The 16,096-nt window shown below is 40.4% G+C and overlaps 1 protein-coding gene across 1 annotated transcript in view; it reads left to right on the plus strand.

Moving 5' to 3' along the window:
- Nucleotides 1-16,096, plus strand: part of VAT1L (vesicle amine transport 1 like) — a 56,549-nt gene that overhangs the window by 13,162 nt on the left and 27,291 nt on the right. Inside the window, exons 4-7 of the mRNA XM_063410917.1 lie at nt 8,224-8,366; nt 10,502-10,605; nt 11,460-11,515; nt 13,170-13,364. Of these exons, the coding sequence (XP_063266987.1) occupies nt 8,224-8,366; nt 10,502-10,605; nt 11,460-11,515; nt 13,170-13,364 (498 nt within the window). The remainder of the gene's footprint in view (nt 1-8,223; nt 8,367-10,501; nt 10,606-11,459; nt 11,516-13,169; nt 13,365-16,096) is intronic.

The following is a 16,096-nucleotide window of genomic DNA, read 5'->3' on the forward strand; positions in this document are numbered from 1 at the left end:
TAAAATATCACTCTGAAGATGCGTGGGGTTTTTTGGGGTTTTTTTTCTGCTAAGCAGACATAAGGATTTCAGAGGGGTCTGTGTTACTCTAATAATCTGCCTGTTAATCCTTTGAAAAATCTGACAGTTTCAATCAAACACATCATTCTCACAAAGATCTTTGTTAATGAACAGAAAACTGGCACTGAAGCTGCTATAGTTATTTTTGTGCTGTTGCTTTAATAGATAGAATGCCCTTCCCCACCTTTAGCTAGTGGGAAATCTGTCCAGTCTGTTTCTAAATGTCAGAGAAATTCCAGAACACTTTAATGAGACAATAGGCTCCCTGTGGGACTAGAAGTTTCTAATTGTTCATTTCTCATTATGCAAGATCATTATTTTAGCTGCTTCAGGCAGTTTATGAAAAAGAACTTGTTGCTTCAAAAATGTTTGTGAGGTTCTTTGTTCTAGCCACTCAGTCCCCTTTAGGAGGATCCTGCAGCTTTTTCAATAAATGGAGTCAGGGAAAATTCTCCAGGACCTTTACTCTTGTGTATTATCTTAGTTTATTTATGTGGCCTGCTTTTGTTGATAGATATTTTTGGTAGTGAGGTAACTATAGCAATTGTCTTCCCATCTGTGCCTGGAGTGTGATTAGTAGGGAACAGGATCCTTTTGTGTCTGTCAGGATGCTTTAGATAAGTCCACTTATTTATTCCAGAAGTTCTAGGGGACATCAGAAGATTAGGGAGAGAAAAAGGAGACATACCAAGATAACTTGTCTTGAGAAAGGTCTCCCGCACCTGTCTCTGTGTTACAGACTGGAATCAGGCTCCCTGTACCAAATGAGTGCCTTCCCTGCCACCCTCTCCCTGCAGAGGTCAGGGCATCTCCCCTGCTCGTGGAAGGAGACGTGGCCACTTGTAGGGAGAACCAGGGGACAAGAGGACACCCACAAACTCTGCTTCTGACCCTTGGTATACTGTACCCTTCCCTCAGAGGAGGAGGAGCTGCTGCAATGCTTGCAAGGGGGGTTGAAAGGAGAGATGACCTGTGGTTTCCACAGGGCCAGCTTGTTGATTTTGATTGCTTGGAAAGGAGGCTGCTTTGGCTTTCCTGTCTCTTTTTTTCCTCCTTGGCACAGGGGCAATTAAGAGACTCTCAGCTCTCACCCTGGGCAGGGCAGGAGGCTGAAGGTATTTCAGGACCCTCCTCAGAAAGCACAGAACAGGCTCCCAGTTGCATTCCCTGATTCTCTCAGGCTTTGACAAAAGATGAATACTTTTCAAATCCTTCTGCTGACTAAGATCTAACAAAGTTGCCATTTGCTCCTGTCTCAGGCCTCTGCTTGGCAGGACACTCAGAACTTGTGATTAAACTGTTAAATTGAGTAGCAGGGCAGTTCAATAATTAACAAAAAATAGAAATGTCTAATACAAATAGTTGAAATGCTTAAAGCTACAGAAATGTTCAAATGTCCTTCTGAACTGATTGCTGAATCAGGGAGAAAGCCAGCTAACACTAATCATCATAAATAGATATTAATGCTCAAAATTGTGACTTTGCAAGAACATATGACTTACTGTAGGACATATATTGGTAAATCTTAACTGTAAAACACTGTAATTAATGTTTGAAATGACTGTAAGGCAATGGAAGAGTAGCTCCCTTCTCAAATACACCCCCATATCTCTTTAAAGTGAAGCAAAGTGGTGAGTGAATAAAATACCCAGAGAAAACTGAGCAGTAGTGTGCACCCTGCTGGGACTGGTCTGCTCTAAGAGACAATTAGTTCTTTAAAACAAAGACTCTCTAAGTCAGTGCATTCAGTGCAAGTCACAGCACAGGCTTGTCTGAGATTATTATAAAGTTTTGCTTAAAATTATTAATGTAAACTGTTGAATTAGTATAAATATAGGACTGTTGTAGTAAAAACAAATTGAAAAAAAATTACACTTTTCTCCTCGAGCTTCAATAAATCCAATCCCTATTTCTGTGATATTTACCTGGAAAATTAATTCCTCCAGGGTTTTATATTTGTGAGAGAGAGCCATTATACCCACTTGGTTATTTGTTTGTTCTTCGTGTGCTTCCTATTCTGAATATTTAGAGCACAAAGCTTTGGTTATTTACCAAGATTTTGTAAACACCAGTCTCATCACTTAACTCTTCAGAGTCAAGGCAGAATCACAAGCTAATTCTTTAGCATTTTGATCTTGCAGATGCTAAAAATAAGCTGCCTTCCATGCAGGAGCATTGATTGCTTCTCCTGAAGCTGTTGTCTGACCTTCCCTTTCAAGCTCAGCAGCAAAGGAAGTGCAAGCAGAGTAAGTTACAGATGCAGTTCTCATGTTTGAATTTGAAGGGTAAATCTGACTTGGCAACAGATTTAGGCCATCCTGGCAGGATTTGTTACTGCTTGGCAGGAACCCTCTTTTTTATTGTGTCTCCCTTGCATACATTGCAAATATTTGAGGATGTGTTTCCAGCTGAATCACTGAAGTGGTGATATTTTATCTGACAAAGAACTGGCATTTCTTAGTGAATCTAGTCACCTGCTATCACAGAGAGCATATAGGAACCCTTTCAAGGGAATGATCTAATTTCTTCCTGAAAAAACACCTAAGTGTTTATCCCTTCAGATTCTCCCCACTCTGTCTTAGTGAGAAAACTTTCCAGACTTTGTTCATGGCCAGTAAATGTATCTTTGTTCTTCTACAGTTAATGTATCTCTTATTTAATGATGTTGTCCATTAATGAAAATTAGCTCCTTTTTCTTCTTGGGGCACTTCTTTTAGATCTTTTTGGTAGGATATATATGTTTACAGCTACAGCAAGCTCAGCATGAAATCTCTCCTTAGCCTGTATTTTTCAGGCTGAAGGCAGGTTTGTATGCTCATACTCCATTTTTTTAGGTTTTTAAGATTAGATATCTCTTTCCTGCGTCATCCTCCAGGCAGGTCCTGCTCCAGGCAGATGTGGGTGTGTTTCCTGGGCTCTGAGCTGGTTGGGAGCACAGCAGCAGTAAGATGGTAGGAAAGCCAGATCCTGTTAAAAGAGCTCTCACAGCATTCCTGATCCTTCTGAATCTTGTATGGGTAGGCTGCTCTGTCTGCACTTAGCAGGGAGGAGCACCTCAAACAGCACTCCTGTGTTTGGGTCAGAACTCCTGGAATGTGAGTAATCAGAACTGACTCTTGTGTTTGCTGGTCCTGGCCAGCACACTGTGCCAGGGCATTCATCCAGCCCGCTTTGCTGCCACCTTCACTCGGTACCAGGCTGCACTTGCTATTTTCATATCAGCAGTTCATAGCTGTTCTCTGCTTGATGCAGTGCTTTCCTCTTGTTTCCTCTCCGGCAGCCAGGGAAGGGGATAAATCAGCTCACACACTGTGGAACCAGGACTGGGCTGCTGTTGAAGCCAGGCAGGGCAGTGGAGGCTGAGCTGCTGGAAATGCTTCTGAAGCAATGGATGTGCAGAGTCCTGGTGCCATGGCCGAGCCCATTTCCAGACACTGCCTCACTGCATAATCTGTTAATCAAACACAAAAGCCCAGCGAACCATACACAGAAAACAATTCCCCTGACCAAAGCAAGCTGCAGCCTTTGGAGGCTTTTCTTTTTGCCTCTCGCAGCCCTGCACTCCCCAGAGGACGTGTGCTGTCCCCAGGTCACCTGCAGAGCCAGGTCACAGGCAGTGCTCCCCTCTCCCCTGCCTGTTCTGCCCTTCCAGGTGTTTCCCTGGGTAATTTTGCTCAGGTAGCTCCAACTGAGCTGCAGAGGATTTGTGCCAGGTGGAGATTCAGCCCTGAGTTTTTGATGCAGCTCTGCTGCACAAATTTGCAAAGGGGTAAGAAAAACACACCCTCCTAGTTGTTGTAGAAAATTTTTGAGGGTGAGAGAGATCATTATCTCAGGGTCACTTTCCCCCTCCGTCCCCTCCAAAACTCATTTGTGGTGCACTGAGTGTAGCAGATGCTGCCTAGTGCTTGTCCAGTTATCACATTATAGTTTGTCCACTCTGCAATGTTCACCCAGTGTTTGGTTTCCAATTTCCTTTGCTGTAATTGGGAAAGTGACACCTTCAGGAGATGAAATGTTGTGTATCAGACTTCCCCTAACACCAGAGAAGAGCTTTCCTGATGCCATGAGATCAGTCCATGATGCCCCTTGCAGTTTTCGTGCTGTGTTTGAGTGCTTCACAGCACCTTCAGGTATGGTTTGTGGAATCAAAGCATTTTGGAATTTGGATTCTTCTCACGTTCTGTTCCAGACAAGTTTCTTGTGCAAGATTAAGTCTGAATGCTATTTTTAAAAACGTTGTAGCACCTTTGGGCTGCAGAAATACATCATAGAAATGGTAACTCCTACTCTGTCTTAGTGATGCAGCGGTGTCTTACTTTATTGATGCACTTTCACAGGGTGGTATCTTTTACACGGTTTATTCTCTCCTGCTATCAGGCTGCCTTCAGTTTTCATAACAGTAAAAAAGATGTTTTCTTGAAAGGATTCTGCCCCATACCTGCTGAAGTTCAGTGTGCAGCTGGCACGTCAGGCTGCTGGCATTAGGTCAGACCCGTTTGGAAAGCCACTCACTTGTACACCTTATTTATGTTTCATCCAGCATGATGTTTATGTTAACAAGCTAATTAGATTAATAAGTTTCATTCCAGTCATGCTTTCTATATTGACTTTTAAATGTCAATGACCTTTTTTGCTTTGAAATAGTTGAAATGCACTAAACAGTCTGTTTCATTGTTACTTTCTGGAAAACTACTTTTCCATTCTTTTAGGTGATTATCTCGCTATGAGAAGTTTCCAATCCTGCAGGCTTAGACTTGAGTTTTAAAGCAATGGAATGTGAAGAAATCTCTCCTTTTTTTTTTTTTCTGGATCAAAACTACTGTAACAATATAAATTTATATCAATTTCTGTAATAATCATATGTGTAGATTAGGTTCAACATACTGGTTTTATGAATTGACAGGGTACCTTGAAAAGGAATCCATGAAGCAGGAGAGACACATCCAGCATTAGCAGCCATCCTTCCTTCCACAAGCTATTAATTTCTTTAATCTAAGCTATTCAGTCCAAGCTATTAATTTCTCTAAGATTTCACCACATGATGTTCTGCCTCACTGGAAGTGTTCAAAAAATGTGTGGATGTGGCACTTGAGGATGACTTGGTGATAAAACATGGTGATGGTGCTGAGTTGGTGGCTGGACTTGATGGTCTTAGAGGTCTTTTCCATCCAGAATGACTCTATGATTCTGCAATAAGTAGTATATAAAATGTATTAATATATTAAAGGAGATTAATTCCACTTTAAGGGACTATTCTGTAACCATGTCTATCCCTTTAGTGAATCACCTGATTTATTTTCTGCTTCCAAAGACTGCTAAATTCTGTTAAAAGTAACATTAATTGTCCAAGTGATAATTACTTTTTGCCATTAAAACTTACTAGTTTTCCTAGGTTCAGAAAGCAAGAACCTGGTCAGTACTTATATGTAGAAATTGGCATTGTATATGCAAAAATGAGGCATGTGAAGAACAATTTTCAACCCATGCTTGTGTAATTTAGCACCCTCTTGGGAGTTTTGGAGTTCATACACTGTTTCTGCTAACACAGTTCTTCTTCCAAAGCCAGTGGTGAGAGCGTGCAGGGGCACAGGAGCAGCACAGACACCTCGGCTGCCCTGGGGAGAGGATGCTCCTCCTGCAGCAGCAAAACCCTTTGTGAACCATGAATATTCTGAACGCTGGGCTCAGTATTTGCAATTAAAATGTGTCACCTGCTTAACGGTGGCAGCTAATCCAGAGGCAGCAACATGATTTGAGGGATTAGAAAGGAGATTTAGGAGTGACTTGCATAGCCACGGTGCTGTTTTGGAGCTTAGCTGAATTCCACAGAAATTAGGGAAATGGTTGAGTTCATAGGTTCAGTTCTCCTGTTTTGATGGGGAAAGCATGAAAAGTCCAATATCTGCCTTTATTCCTAGATTTCTGATAGAGCTACTAAAAATACTTTGCACAGAAATAAGTAAGAGTCAACTTCAAATTAAGATTTCAGAAAATTGTAGAAGTGTTTTGTGGAGTTGCTTCAAAATACTTTATCCAATTATAAAAGCACAGGTCACGAGTCAGTTTTAGGCTTCAGATATCTACAGAAAGCTGGAAAGTATTCCCAGCTGATCTGGGATTTTAGATAAGCTTATCTCTGGGGGGAGAGTCATGAGGAAAATAGGTTATTCACATCCTGATGTTTTTGTGCCTTTCTCCTATTCATCTGACTGTCAGTTTGTTAAATGTTAATCGTCTTCTGCAGGATAAAAATCAACATGCTTTCTTCTTGAATATTTGACCTTTTAAACATTCAGTGGTTTTGATTCAGGATATATTCATTAGCCCTTGTCTTCCCAAGTTAGATTGAAAATGCAGAAAACTAATTAGAGTATAGATCAATAATGTCAGAATTTCATTCAACTGCCATGCATTATAAAATACTGATTTATCCAAATCACTGTGGGTGTTTGGTTTCTGCCTGACACAGAAAGTGAGAAAAGAGGATTGCTTGTGAAAATTACTAAGTAAAGAACAGATACAAAATCCTCATTTGTTTTTCTTTTAATTGTATATTGCATTATTTGTGGAGGCTAAAATCTGAGAAGGATTTAGAATGAGATGGTAAGTAACAGAGAAGTGAGATTTGAGAATAGTGAAACATTTTCTGCTCCCTGAAAACATTACATCTTGTAAAATGAGGCTCCTCAGGAATGGATTTTCCAATGATTTTTGAGAGATTGGGGATTTCAACCCAGGAAAACGATGGATAATTTTAAAAAGAAGGGGTCATTTTTAATTCGGAGTTGGATTTACCGTGCCAGGAGTGATCATCGGTATGTGTGAGCTTCTCTGAGCTGCTGGACAAGCTGTTCAATTTGCTGTGGTGTTCCATCTCTCGTCTGCAAAGCAGGAATGAGAATGATCCCTTCTCATGCTCTTTTCTGTGTCTGTTTGCCTGTCTGAGGGATCTCCTAAGCTGTGCCTTGCTCTGCAGGCATTTACTGACCAACCCAGTAGGAAACCAGTCTGAAATTCCTGGGTGCCACCATATATAAATAATAACCTTGCCCTCTCTGGTGATGTTCAGCTTAGAGTTACATTCAGCAGAATACACGAGGATGCCAAGACCTCCAGGGTATGCAGGGTTAGCTAATTATCCAGCTCTAAATAAAACCCAAGTGCTAATTACTGGGATGTACAACTAATAATCAGAGTTTCTGGCTGGAGTGAACAGAAATGTGTTTATCCCTGGGTGATTTTACTGGTCATGCATACAGTTTACAAATGACAATCTTTAGGCTGTAGATGTAAGAGTCTGCTGAATTGGATCTGACAGGTTTTTTAGAGTGGCAGTCCCATTTTCTTAACTTCTGTGTACATCCATGTAACTGTGCTGGCTGCAGTGGAATAATGTGGTTGCAAGAGGAGATAGGGTGTGCCTACTGAAAGTCAGTTTTCCTTTTGTTGGTGTGTCAAGAGTGAAACAAAACCTGGGGTGGTAGAAAGATGATCTGTTGGGATGAGAAAGATGACCTCTCAGCCTTATGAAATTAGAGATTAAAATTCAATTAAGGCTTTCTGGGGCCCAAAACTGGAAACTCAAAGTACAGACACCTGATTGCACAAATTCTTCAATGCCCCTAGTCCTACCTAAAGGCTGGCGTAGCATCTGATGAGCCCCACTGGGTTCCTGCCCAGACCAGGAGGAAAAATGATTTTCCTGGACATGTTCTAGGCTGTTTTATCCCTTTTGCTTTTGAGTGTGATGCCCTGCCTAACCAGACCTCTCTTAGAGTGACTGGTGGCTATTCCTGCATTTTGAATAATCAGTAATAACTATTGTTATCCATAAGAGGTAAAGTAGATTTTCTTTATCATGCACCATTTGTTATAGCAACTTGCTGTCTCCCACTGAAGGAGAGACATATCCATAAGGAGATATGATCCCTTAGGAATGGCAAACTAGACCTCCTAGGACTGCTTTGTCTTCAGAATATCCTTGTGATTCAGGTGTCTCTTTTCCTGTGGCTGAACTGCATTTCAGTGGAAATAAACTAGTTTGGGAAGTGCTTGCACATGTTTGGGCTCGGCTTTTGCTGTGTCAGGACTGAATTGGCAGCTGCAAACTCTGTCAACCAATTTCCATGTCAGTGAACTAACATAATAATGTGTTTGCAGGGTCAAGCTGTTGCTCAGCTCTGTTCAACCATTCCCAATGTTACTGTTTTTGGAACAGCTTCATCTTTCAAACATGAAGCAATCAAAAACTCGGTAACTCACCTGTTTGACAGGAATGCAGACTATGTTCAAGAAGTAAAAAGGTAATCTTGTATTTTCCTGAGTCAGGTCTGTATAGTATCTGGCAAAATACTATGAAAGGCACCAGGCTGATCATATTTATGGGAAGATACTACATTTGTGAGTTTGGGAGCTGTAGTTTATTCCAGTTATTCCACCTGTCCACTAGGGACAGGATAGCAAGCATCTCCCTATGTCTTTATAAGCAATATAAAATTTTTCAGTCCATGTCCCTATTAGGACATCTGTTGTGAGCAAAGTAAATTAAGTGAAAGAAACTAAAGCTCTTAACAGAAGGATATACTTTTCCTTCTTTTGCATATGTACTTGCTCACTGTAATGCCCCAAATAAGATATTTTCCATGGATTTGTAAGGTATCCAGGTTTTGGAGCACTCTGGTGTGCTTTTATCTGCCTGGATTTTTATCCTCTGCCAGGGATTGATATCAGAGTACATGATGTCTGGTTTAATTTCAGATCCTTAGATTTTGTTTGTTTGTATTCAGATTAAAATCATCCTGTTGCCTTTTGAAGTCATCGTGTGTATTTCTGTTTATGTGCTTTCAAACACTTTGTTTTTCAGTTTTTCTTGCTGTTGATATTGGTGTTGATGCAGGTGGCAGAGCTTCTCTCTGGGCTGTTAGCAGTGCAGGCTGGTGTTGCAGGAGAAACCAGTGTGGATTCAAGAGATAAAACATGGGTGTAACAAGATAGTTTGTGCTTCTTTCCTGGCACAATAATGTCAGTTCAATATCGAGGTGTTTAATATCAGCTCAATGAATAGTCCTGATTGCGAGACAGGAGTGGCACCCTGTAGAGTATGCCAGTACTCTGATTTGTTACTCACATCCTTCCATTTTCACTTTGCATTGAAAAGATTTTTAATAAATCTACAGCAGTAACTCTGAGAATGCTGTTTTGACAAATTGTCTTTTGGCAGCAGAAGCGAGGGGAATGGTGTAGTTGTTTGGTTTGATGGATATTAGCTGTGTACTATGTTCTGCTTAAAGTGTTCATTTCTTAAAAGTCTGTGAACAGAAAAGGATGGAGCTGTGATGGAGGAAGGATAGTGGTAGGAACCTGCTTTATTGCAGGTCACTGGGGCATTCATTAGGGAGAAAACTCAAAAAATGGCACAAAACCAAAGCAACCACCAGTAACTCCATGCAAATGAAAAAAAAAAAACCAAACCAAAAAAAGTCCATAAGAGATGTTCTGAATGTGGAAATGTTCATAGGGGATGAGGAATTGGTTCAACCAGGGAAGCCACCAAAAGCTGTTGCATTGTAAAACCTTTTCTTTTACGGTGAAGGCTCATCCAGTGGCCTGAATAGAAACAATTTCTTGCCCCAAATGTGGCAGCAGTACCAGGAGTGCAGCTGCCTGGTTTGGTTGCTGTTTGTAATCAGTGGATGTCTGGGTCTCACCTTTGTTTGGTGAGGAAGCAGAAAGGTGCATTACAAGCCACAAATCTTTGCCTTTCCCCCAAATCAGGATATTCAGTATATTTTATTTTCTTCTTCAGCATCATATTGACGTTGCATTGACAGAGCTGTTGGACAGTTATAAATATGCAAACTGTCTATTGAAACTGTATAAAATGGCCTGATTTTAACCCTTGTGCTGGATTTCAAGCTCTTGGTGACTTCTCTTTATACTTGATTTAAGTCTTTTATGATATCTAATTGAAAAAAATAGCTGAAGAACAAGACTCTGTAAATAACTTTACAAGTAATTTTGTCTAAAAAGAAATTAGGTTTCCTTACAAAATCAGAAAAATAATATTAGATATGAATAATAAAAGTATCCTTTTTCTCTATAATATTCACAAAACAAGCATTCTCTGACATTTGTATTCAGTCAAAAAAGAACTTTGTATCTGTTGCCTTTCTTTTGATAATACAATTTTACTGAAAGCCTTGAAAAGGTGGGAACAAGATGGTTTCCCCCTCTTGAAAGCCTGAGGCGTAGGTTGGCTGAAAATTTTGCATTGTGCCATTGTATGAGTCTGAAATCTCTTTTGATGAGGGTAAAGTATTCACCTAGTCAAAGTCTCACAGTCTAAAGTACCTGGAAAATGTTAGTATTCTGTTAACAACCAGCCTGACCAGCCCTGGGTATCTTACTGCAAAGTAAGAACTTTTTCCTAATTTTTCAGAATCTCAGCAGATGGAGTAGATATTGTTTTGGACTGTCTTTGTGGAGAAAATACTGGGAAAGGCCTCAGTCTTCTCAAACCACTTGGGACATACATTTTATATGGTGAGTGGGGAAAAAGCAAGTACATATTTCAAAAACCAAAGCTTTGCAGAGCTTAAAAACATCAATGCCCCTTCTTCCAGAACTGCTGATAGACATGTTCTGCTTTCTCAGTTTGATTCTTTCCAATCAAGGGTTTTAGTGAAGCTGACCATGGACTAAATTATTGATAAATAAATGGTAATACAAAAAAAACATTTAGAAAAGTAAATCCAAAATTGAAACTGAACGTTCATTACAGATTGATAAACATCATTGGGGTTTACAGGAGAAGTGTGGGAGAAAGTTTGGATCTCTCGTTCTGGGAATTGTTGTGTGGCCAAGGAAACTGCAAGGTAGTTTTTGTGAGAGGGAAGCTTGAAGGACAATGTCAGGAAGAATGCTGTGGGTTTTATTTGACATGACTTTGAGGAATCCAACCCAGGCTTCTGTTCACAAATTTCCACTCCTGTTTGTGGACTGCTCCTCACACAGAGCAGACACGTGTCCCCTGCAGTTCTGCCAGGCTGCCCTGCTGTGTGGGGAAGCTCCTGTTGGAGGGGACAGCTGAAGGGATTGCTGCAATTATTTATATATTGCATATATTCTTTCAATAGAACCTAACCTGTCCCTGGCTTTGGGAGATTTGATAGATTGTCAATGTCTGCTTCCTCCAGTCTCGGAGTTCCTGTAAGCCTGGAAGGCTTGGTTGCCTTGGCCTCTTTGTTATGTATTCTCAAAGTATTTCTACTGATCTCTTTTAAGCCTGGGCATGTTTTTGTCTTAAATATGAATCATAGAGAAGATTTTACAGGTACTAAGTGGTGTGCTGTAGCTTGTAATAATAAGTTGTGTGTGAATGTGTTCATCTTTTACAGGTTCATCTAACATGGTTACTGGGGAGACAAAAAGCTTCTTCAGTTTTGCAAAATCAGTAAGTGTCTCTGATTGTGCTCTTTCCTCTAACTTCAGTCTTTTCATCTTCAGCATTTTCACTTATCTCTATTGAGTTGTTACTTCTGATGTTGTTTTTGGGCCATGTTTTCTTCTTGCAGCACAGCTAGACTGGAATTGGATCTGTGTGCAATTCATCTTGCCATTGAAATTGTCTGTGAGACATAGATGCACAGCTAAGTTTAGACTGCATTATTTATTTACTTATGGCAGAATATCACATCTGTGGATATGATGAACTGTACCCTGTAGGTTCTTTGTATCTGAAAACACTGTCAGGACCATTCAGTGGATTAAAGGAGATATATCTCTGAAATGGGGCCTGTGTCCAGTCCCTTCCAGCTTTTCAGAAGTTTGTTTCATACAGAAAAGCATTTTTCAGTTCTCCATGTTCAAGTGACGTCAAAGAGATGATGATGATTTGTTTCCTAATTGATGATGTCATCAAATTCAAAGTTCAAATGTTAATTTTTTTTTGTCTTCAGCTTACTGCAACAAAAATCTGTGCAGAAATCCTAGAGATAAAAATTGGGCAAATATATAATCTAAACTGCCAGCAAGAAATAAGTTAACCAGGAGTGAAAGCAATTCCTTCATACAGGAAAAACACAGGGAAAAGTCTTTTCTGAACATCTGTCATATGATTTTTTTTGCCAAAAGCTCATTTGCAGCTTCCAGCAACAACCTCTTCCCAGGAGGAATTGTCTTCAAAAGTCTCTCTCTGTGTAGATGAAAACAAGATAAATCAGAGACTGTAGCAGGGAGCTGTTCTTTGCCTCCTACATTTTCTTAATGGTGGTAGTGGGAGGATCCTTGTTATTGTCACACACTTGTGAAGTAAAACAAGATAATCTTTGCTGTGCAGCCTTTTTACTGGTAATGTAAAAAGATCCAGGTGCATATAATGTGTATGGTAGGTTGGGCCAATAAAATAAAGTTCAACTGAAGTATTTTTCAGATAGCATTCATATTTATCAATGGAATAAATTTTAATAAATTGAATGAAGTAAAAAAATACAAATTTTGTAATCAAGGATAACTAGTTTCTTTATGTAATTATGCTGTGAAATTAACTCATCAAAATTGTATGAAAATGATAATTAAAAATTTACCCATTCAAATGAAATTTGCAGGGAAGTGGCATCTCTCACTCTCGATGATACTCTTGGGCTGAATGAAATAAAATCCTTTCATTAGATCCTACGAGGTATGCTCATGTCATAAACATAATAATGGATGTAAGGCAGCTGCTGGGCAGTGCCTGGTTGGTTTTGAGAAGAGTCACAGCCAAGAGTTGCCAGTGAACATCTGGGCACTTCAGGGCCTGTCTGGAGATAGCAGGAGAGCAGCAGGGGGAAGGAAATCCAAACTCCCTCATACAAACCCAGATGTGAGATCCTTCTCACACCCTGACCTCCTCCAACACGAGTTTGTGTTTTATTTCTGCTTGTCAGTCAGCTGCACCCTTTCTTTCCTCGTGCTTAAATCACATCCTTGCTGCTTCCCTTGGCTGTTGCTTCAGACCTGACAGATGAGTCACTGATCACATCTGCACACACAGTTTGCTTGTGAACTTTCCTGTATGTTTCTTGAGAAATGTTTTTCTAACCATGCTGTTGTTTATTGGTTTCCAGTGGTGGCAGGTTGAGAAAGTAAATCCTATCAAGCTGTATGAGGAGAACAAGGTCATTGCTGGATTCTCCCTGTTGAATCTACTTTTCAAACAGAACCGAGGTGGCCTGGTCAAGGGTGTGATGGACAAACTCCTAAATCTATATAACAGTAAGAAGATCAAGCCTGTGGTTGATTCATTGTGGGCTTTGGAAGAGGTAGGAGCAAAATCTTTCCTCATTTTGAGATTTCTGAAAAATATTCACCTTTAGGGATAAAATCATATTTAAACATGTTTTCTAGTAATTAATGTGTTCTGCTTTTTAGATTGTGCCTAAGTTGTCTCCAGAGCCCTGGCTATTTGGAAAATCCAGGATCCACAGTTGTCCACATACTTCTCTACTAAATATTTATTTATTGAAAAAGCTAATAATAAATGTGTTTTTTCAATCTTAGAGAACTGTTTCTGTTTCCTAAGTGCATGAAACATGTGATTAACAAGTGCAGAGTGAAACAATGGAATTGAAAACAAGTTAGATTTTTTCCTCAGAATGCATTTTAATACACAAGTTTTAGTTTCAGTGCCATAGTTGTGCTAGCAAACCTTGGAAGTTTGCAGGTTTTCTGGCAGTTGTTGAAAATGTGTCAAAGAAATCAGAGCTCACTTTTAATGTAAGTTGCAATTGTGGACTGTGGATTTCTTAAGGTTCTTTTTTTAATTCCTCTGTTGCTCAGCTCTCCTTAAGGACATGTAAAGGAACTAAGCTGCTCACAGCCTGGGCAGTTACAAATCCCTTGTTCAAAGTCTGTTTGAGACATTTATATTTAAGATGCTGATGAAGGAAGAGAAGTATTTTTAGAGGTGTGAACAGACATTACCATATGAAGAGACAACACGATTATAGAGCACCACCAGTTTAATACTCATGGTTTCTGTGTTTGTGAAGTGCACTGAGCCTGACACGTGGCTTGGGGTGCGTGGTCTGTGGTAGCTCTGCTGAGTGGGGTGTGTCTGTGGCGTTGTATTTTGCTGTTCAGAGGGTGCTGCAACAAAATCCTGCCTGTGTTTGAACACAGTAGGTGGTGTTACCATGAGGGGATGGTAACCACCAGGCTCAATCCACAAGCAGTGCTGTATTTATTAAGGTTGGGGCTGGCCTGTGAGCTGTTTTTTGAGCCCAGTGTGTTCTGTCCATACAAATGTCCCACGGTGCTGCTTCGTGTGGTAGAGGTGTGAAGGGTCCAGCCCCTGTGGGCTCCCCTGTAGTGACCCTTCCCCAGCAACCCCCTCCTTTTCCTCTCAAAGGTGTGCCTGAGGCCAGGGACACCTGGGGCTGTCCCAGCTGGGGCACCCAGTGGCTCTTGTTGGCATCACCTGCCCCAGGAATGCCAGATGTTGTGATAAAGAGCAGCTGCTGGGGCAAGACAAAATCCTCTGCCACTGCCTACAAGAGAGAGCCCTTTGCAGAGCAGTATAAACTAGAAGTGGGATCAGATGTATGTTTTTGATGTTTTTTTTTTAATTCCATTATTAAATAAGCTTATGAAGGAGTTTAAAAATTTAAGTGGCACAGGTCTCTAGGCAGGCATTCTGCAATTTCTTTGTTCATGTAAAATATGTACTTTTCATGTACTGGTGAGTAAGAGGAGGATAATTAAAATAGTAACAATAGCTTAAAAAATATTTGATTGAGGACACGCCATAACATGAAACATTACACATGACAGGCTGATCTCGCTAGTCAACATGATGGGAATTTGTTGGGAGACTCCTGTTTGAGAACATTCCATCTAACATTTGGCAGTAGCATGCACCATCCCCACCAATGGATTGTGATATGTGTAAATACATCTGCTGTAGAGCTCAGTCTAGTAAACTCCAGCTCATCTGTCACACCTGCTGGCTTGCCATGAGCTGTCTGGGAACTGGCAGGAGGTGTCTGCCTGTACCTTAAGGGATATGGTCGTGCAAAAATTGTGTCTTTGATTGCAAGTATTACTGAAGGTATTACTCATCCAGAGCATTATCATTTTAGGGGTATATTTTTGTGGGTATAAAAATAACTTGGGGCTGACTCTCAAGTTAATATGATACACACAGAATGTGTCACAGCTGAGGACTAAATGGAACTAGTCTGAAGAAAGGTTGGTGCATTTCTGTTCTGTTTTGGTAGGTTTTTATTTTCAATTCCAGAGCTTGAACATCTCCCTCTTTCAGAGGTGGATATCTGATTGTTTTTCAATTCCTGTTGGGTAAGCCTGATGATCTCCAAATGTTCACTTTCATTTGACCTCTCCCAGCAGGCTTTATTAGAAACTAAACCAGTATGTACCAGCTTTTTCCAGGTTTCCTAAGGAAACTTCCTGAGCCATGAGAGCATTGAGAATGTGCATTAACTAGAGAGTGGCAGAAGGGTCGACTCCCTACATGGTATTTGAAGATGAATGGTTGATTAGTTTTCTGTGGAGGAATATTCCCTCTTCTAGAGCCTCATGGGGGAATTCATGTGTCCTCTGTCTAGCAATTCTACCCTAGAGATTATCTTGAATCCAGTTGGAGACATTCAAAATGAAAATTTCTCTTGAAAAGTTGTCACATGTTTCATGAAAACAAAACACCATGGGACACGTTTCCAAACATTTTATTTTAAATACCTGAATTATCATCACATAGATAACAGGTTTGATCTCTGTATGAAGGGCATGTCCCCAGCACATCCCTTCAGCTTGCTTTATTCACTCTGCATCTGCATTTATTTGCATGTATTCCTTTGTGCAAATATCAGTTCACAGATTAATGCAGACTCTCTAAAGCCAACATGGAAGACACCTGGTTTTGTTTCAAAGCTGTATTACAGTACAAATGCTGCTCTTTTCAGTCCTGTATCAGTTTCCATCCATGTATCAGAGCAGAGGACAATGAGTTCTATCCACAGTGGTGTTCCCCTTT

Source organism: Prinia subflava, chromosome 13 (assembly GCF_021018805.1).
Source record: "Prinia subflava isolate CZ2003 ecotype Zambia chromosome 13, Cam_Psub_1.2, whole genome shotgun sequence".
NCBI lineage: Eukaryota > Metazoa > Chordata > Aves > Passeriformes > Cisticolidae > Prinia > Prinia subflava.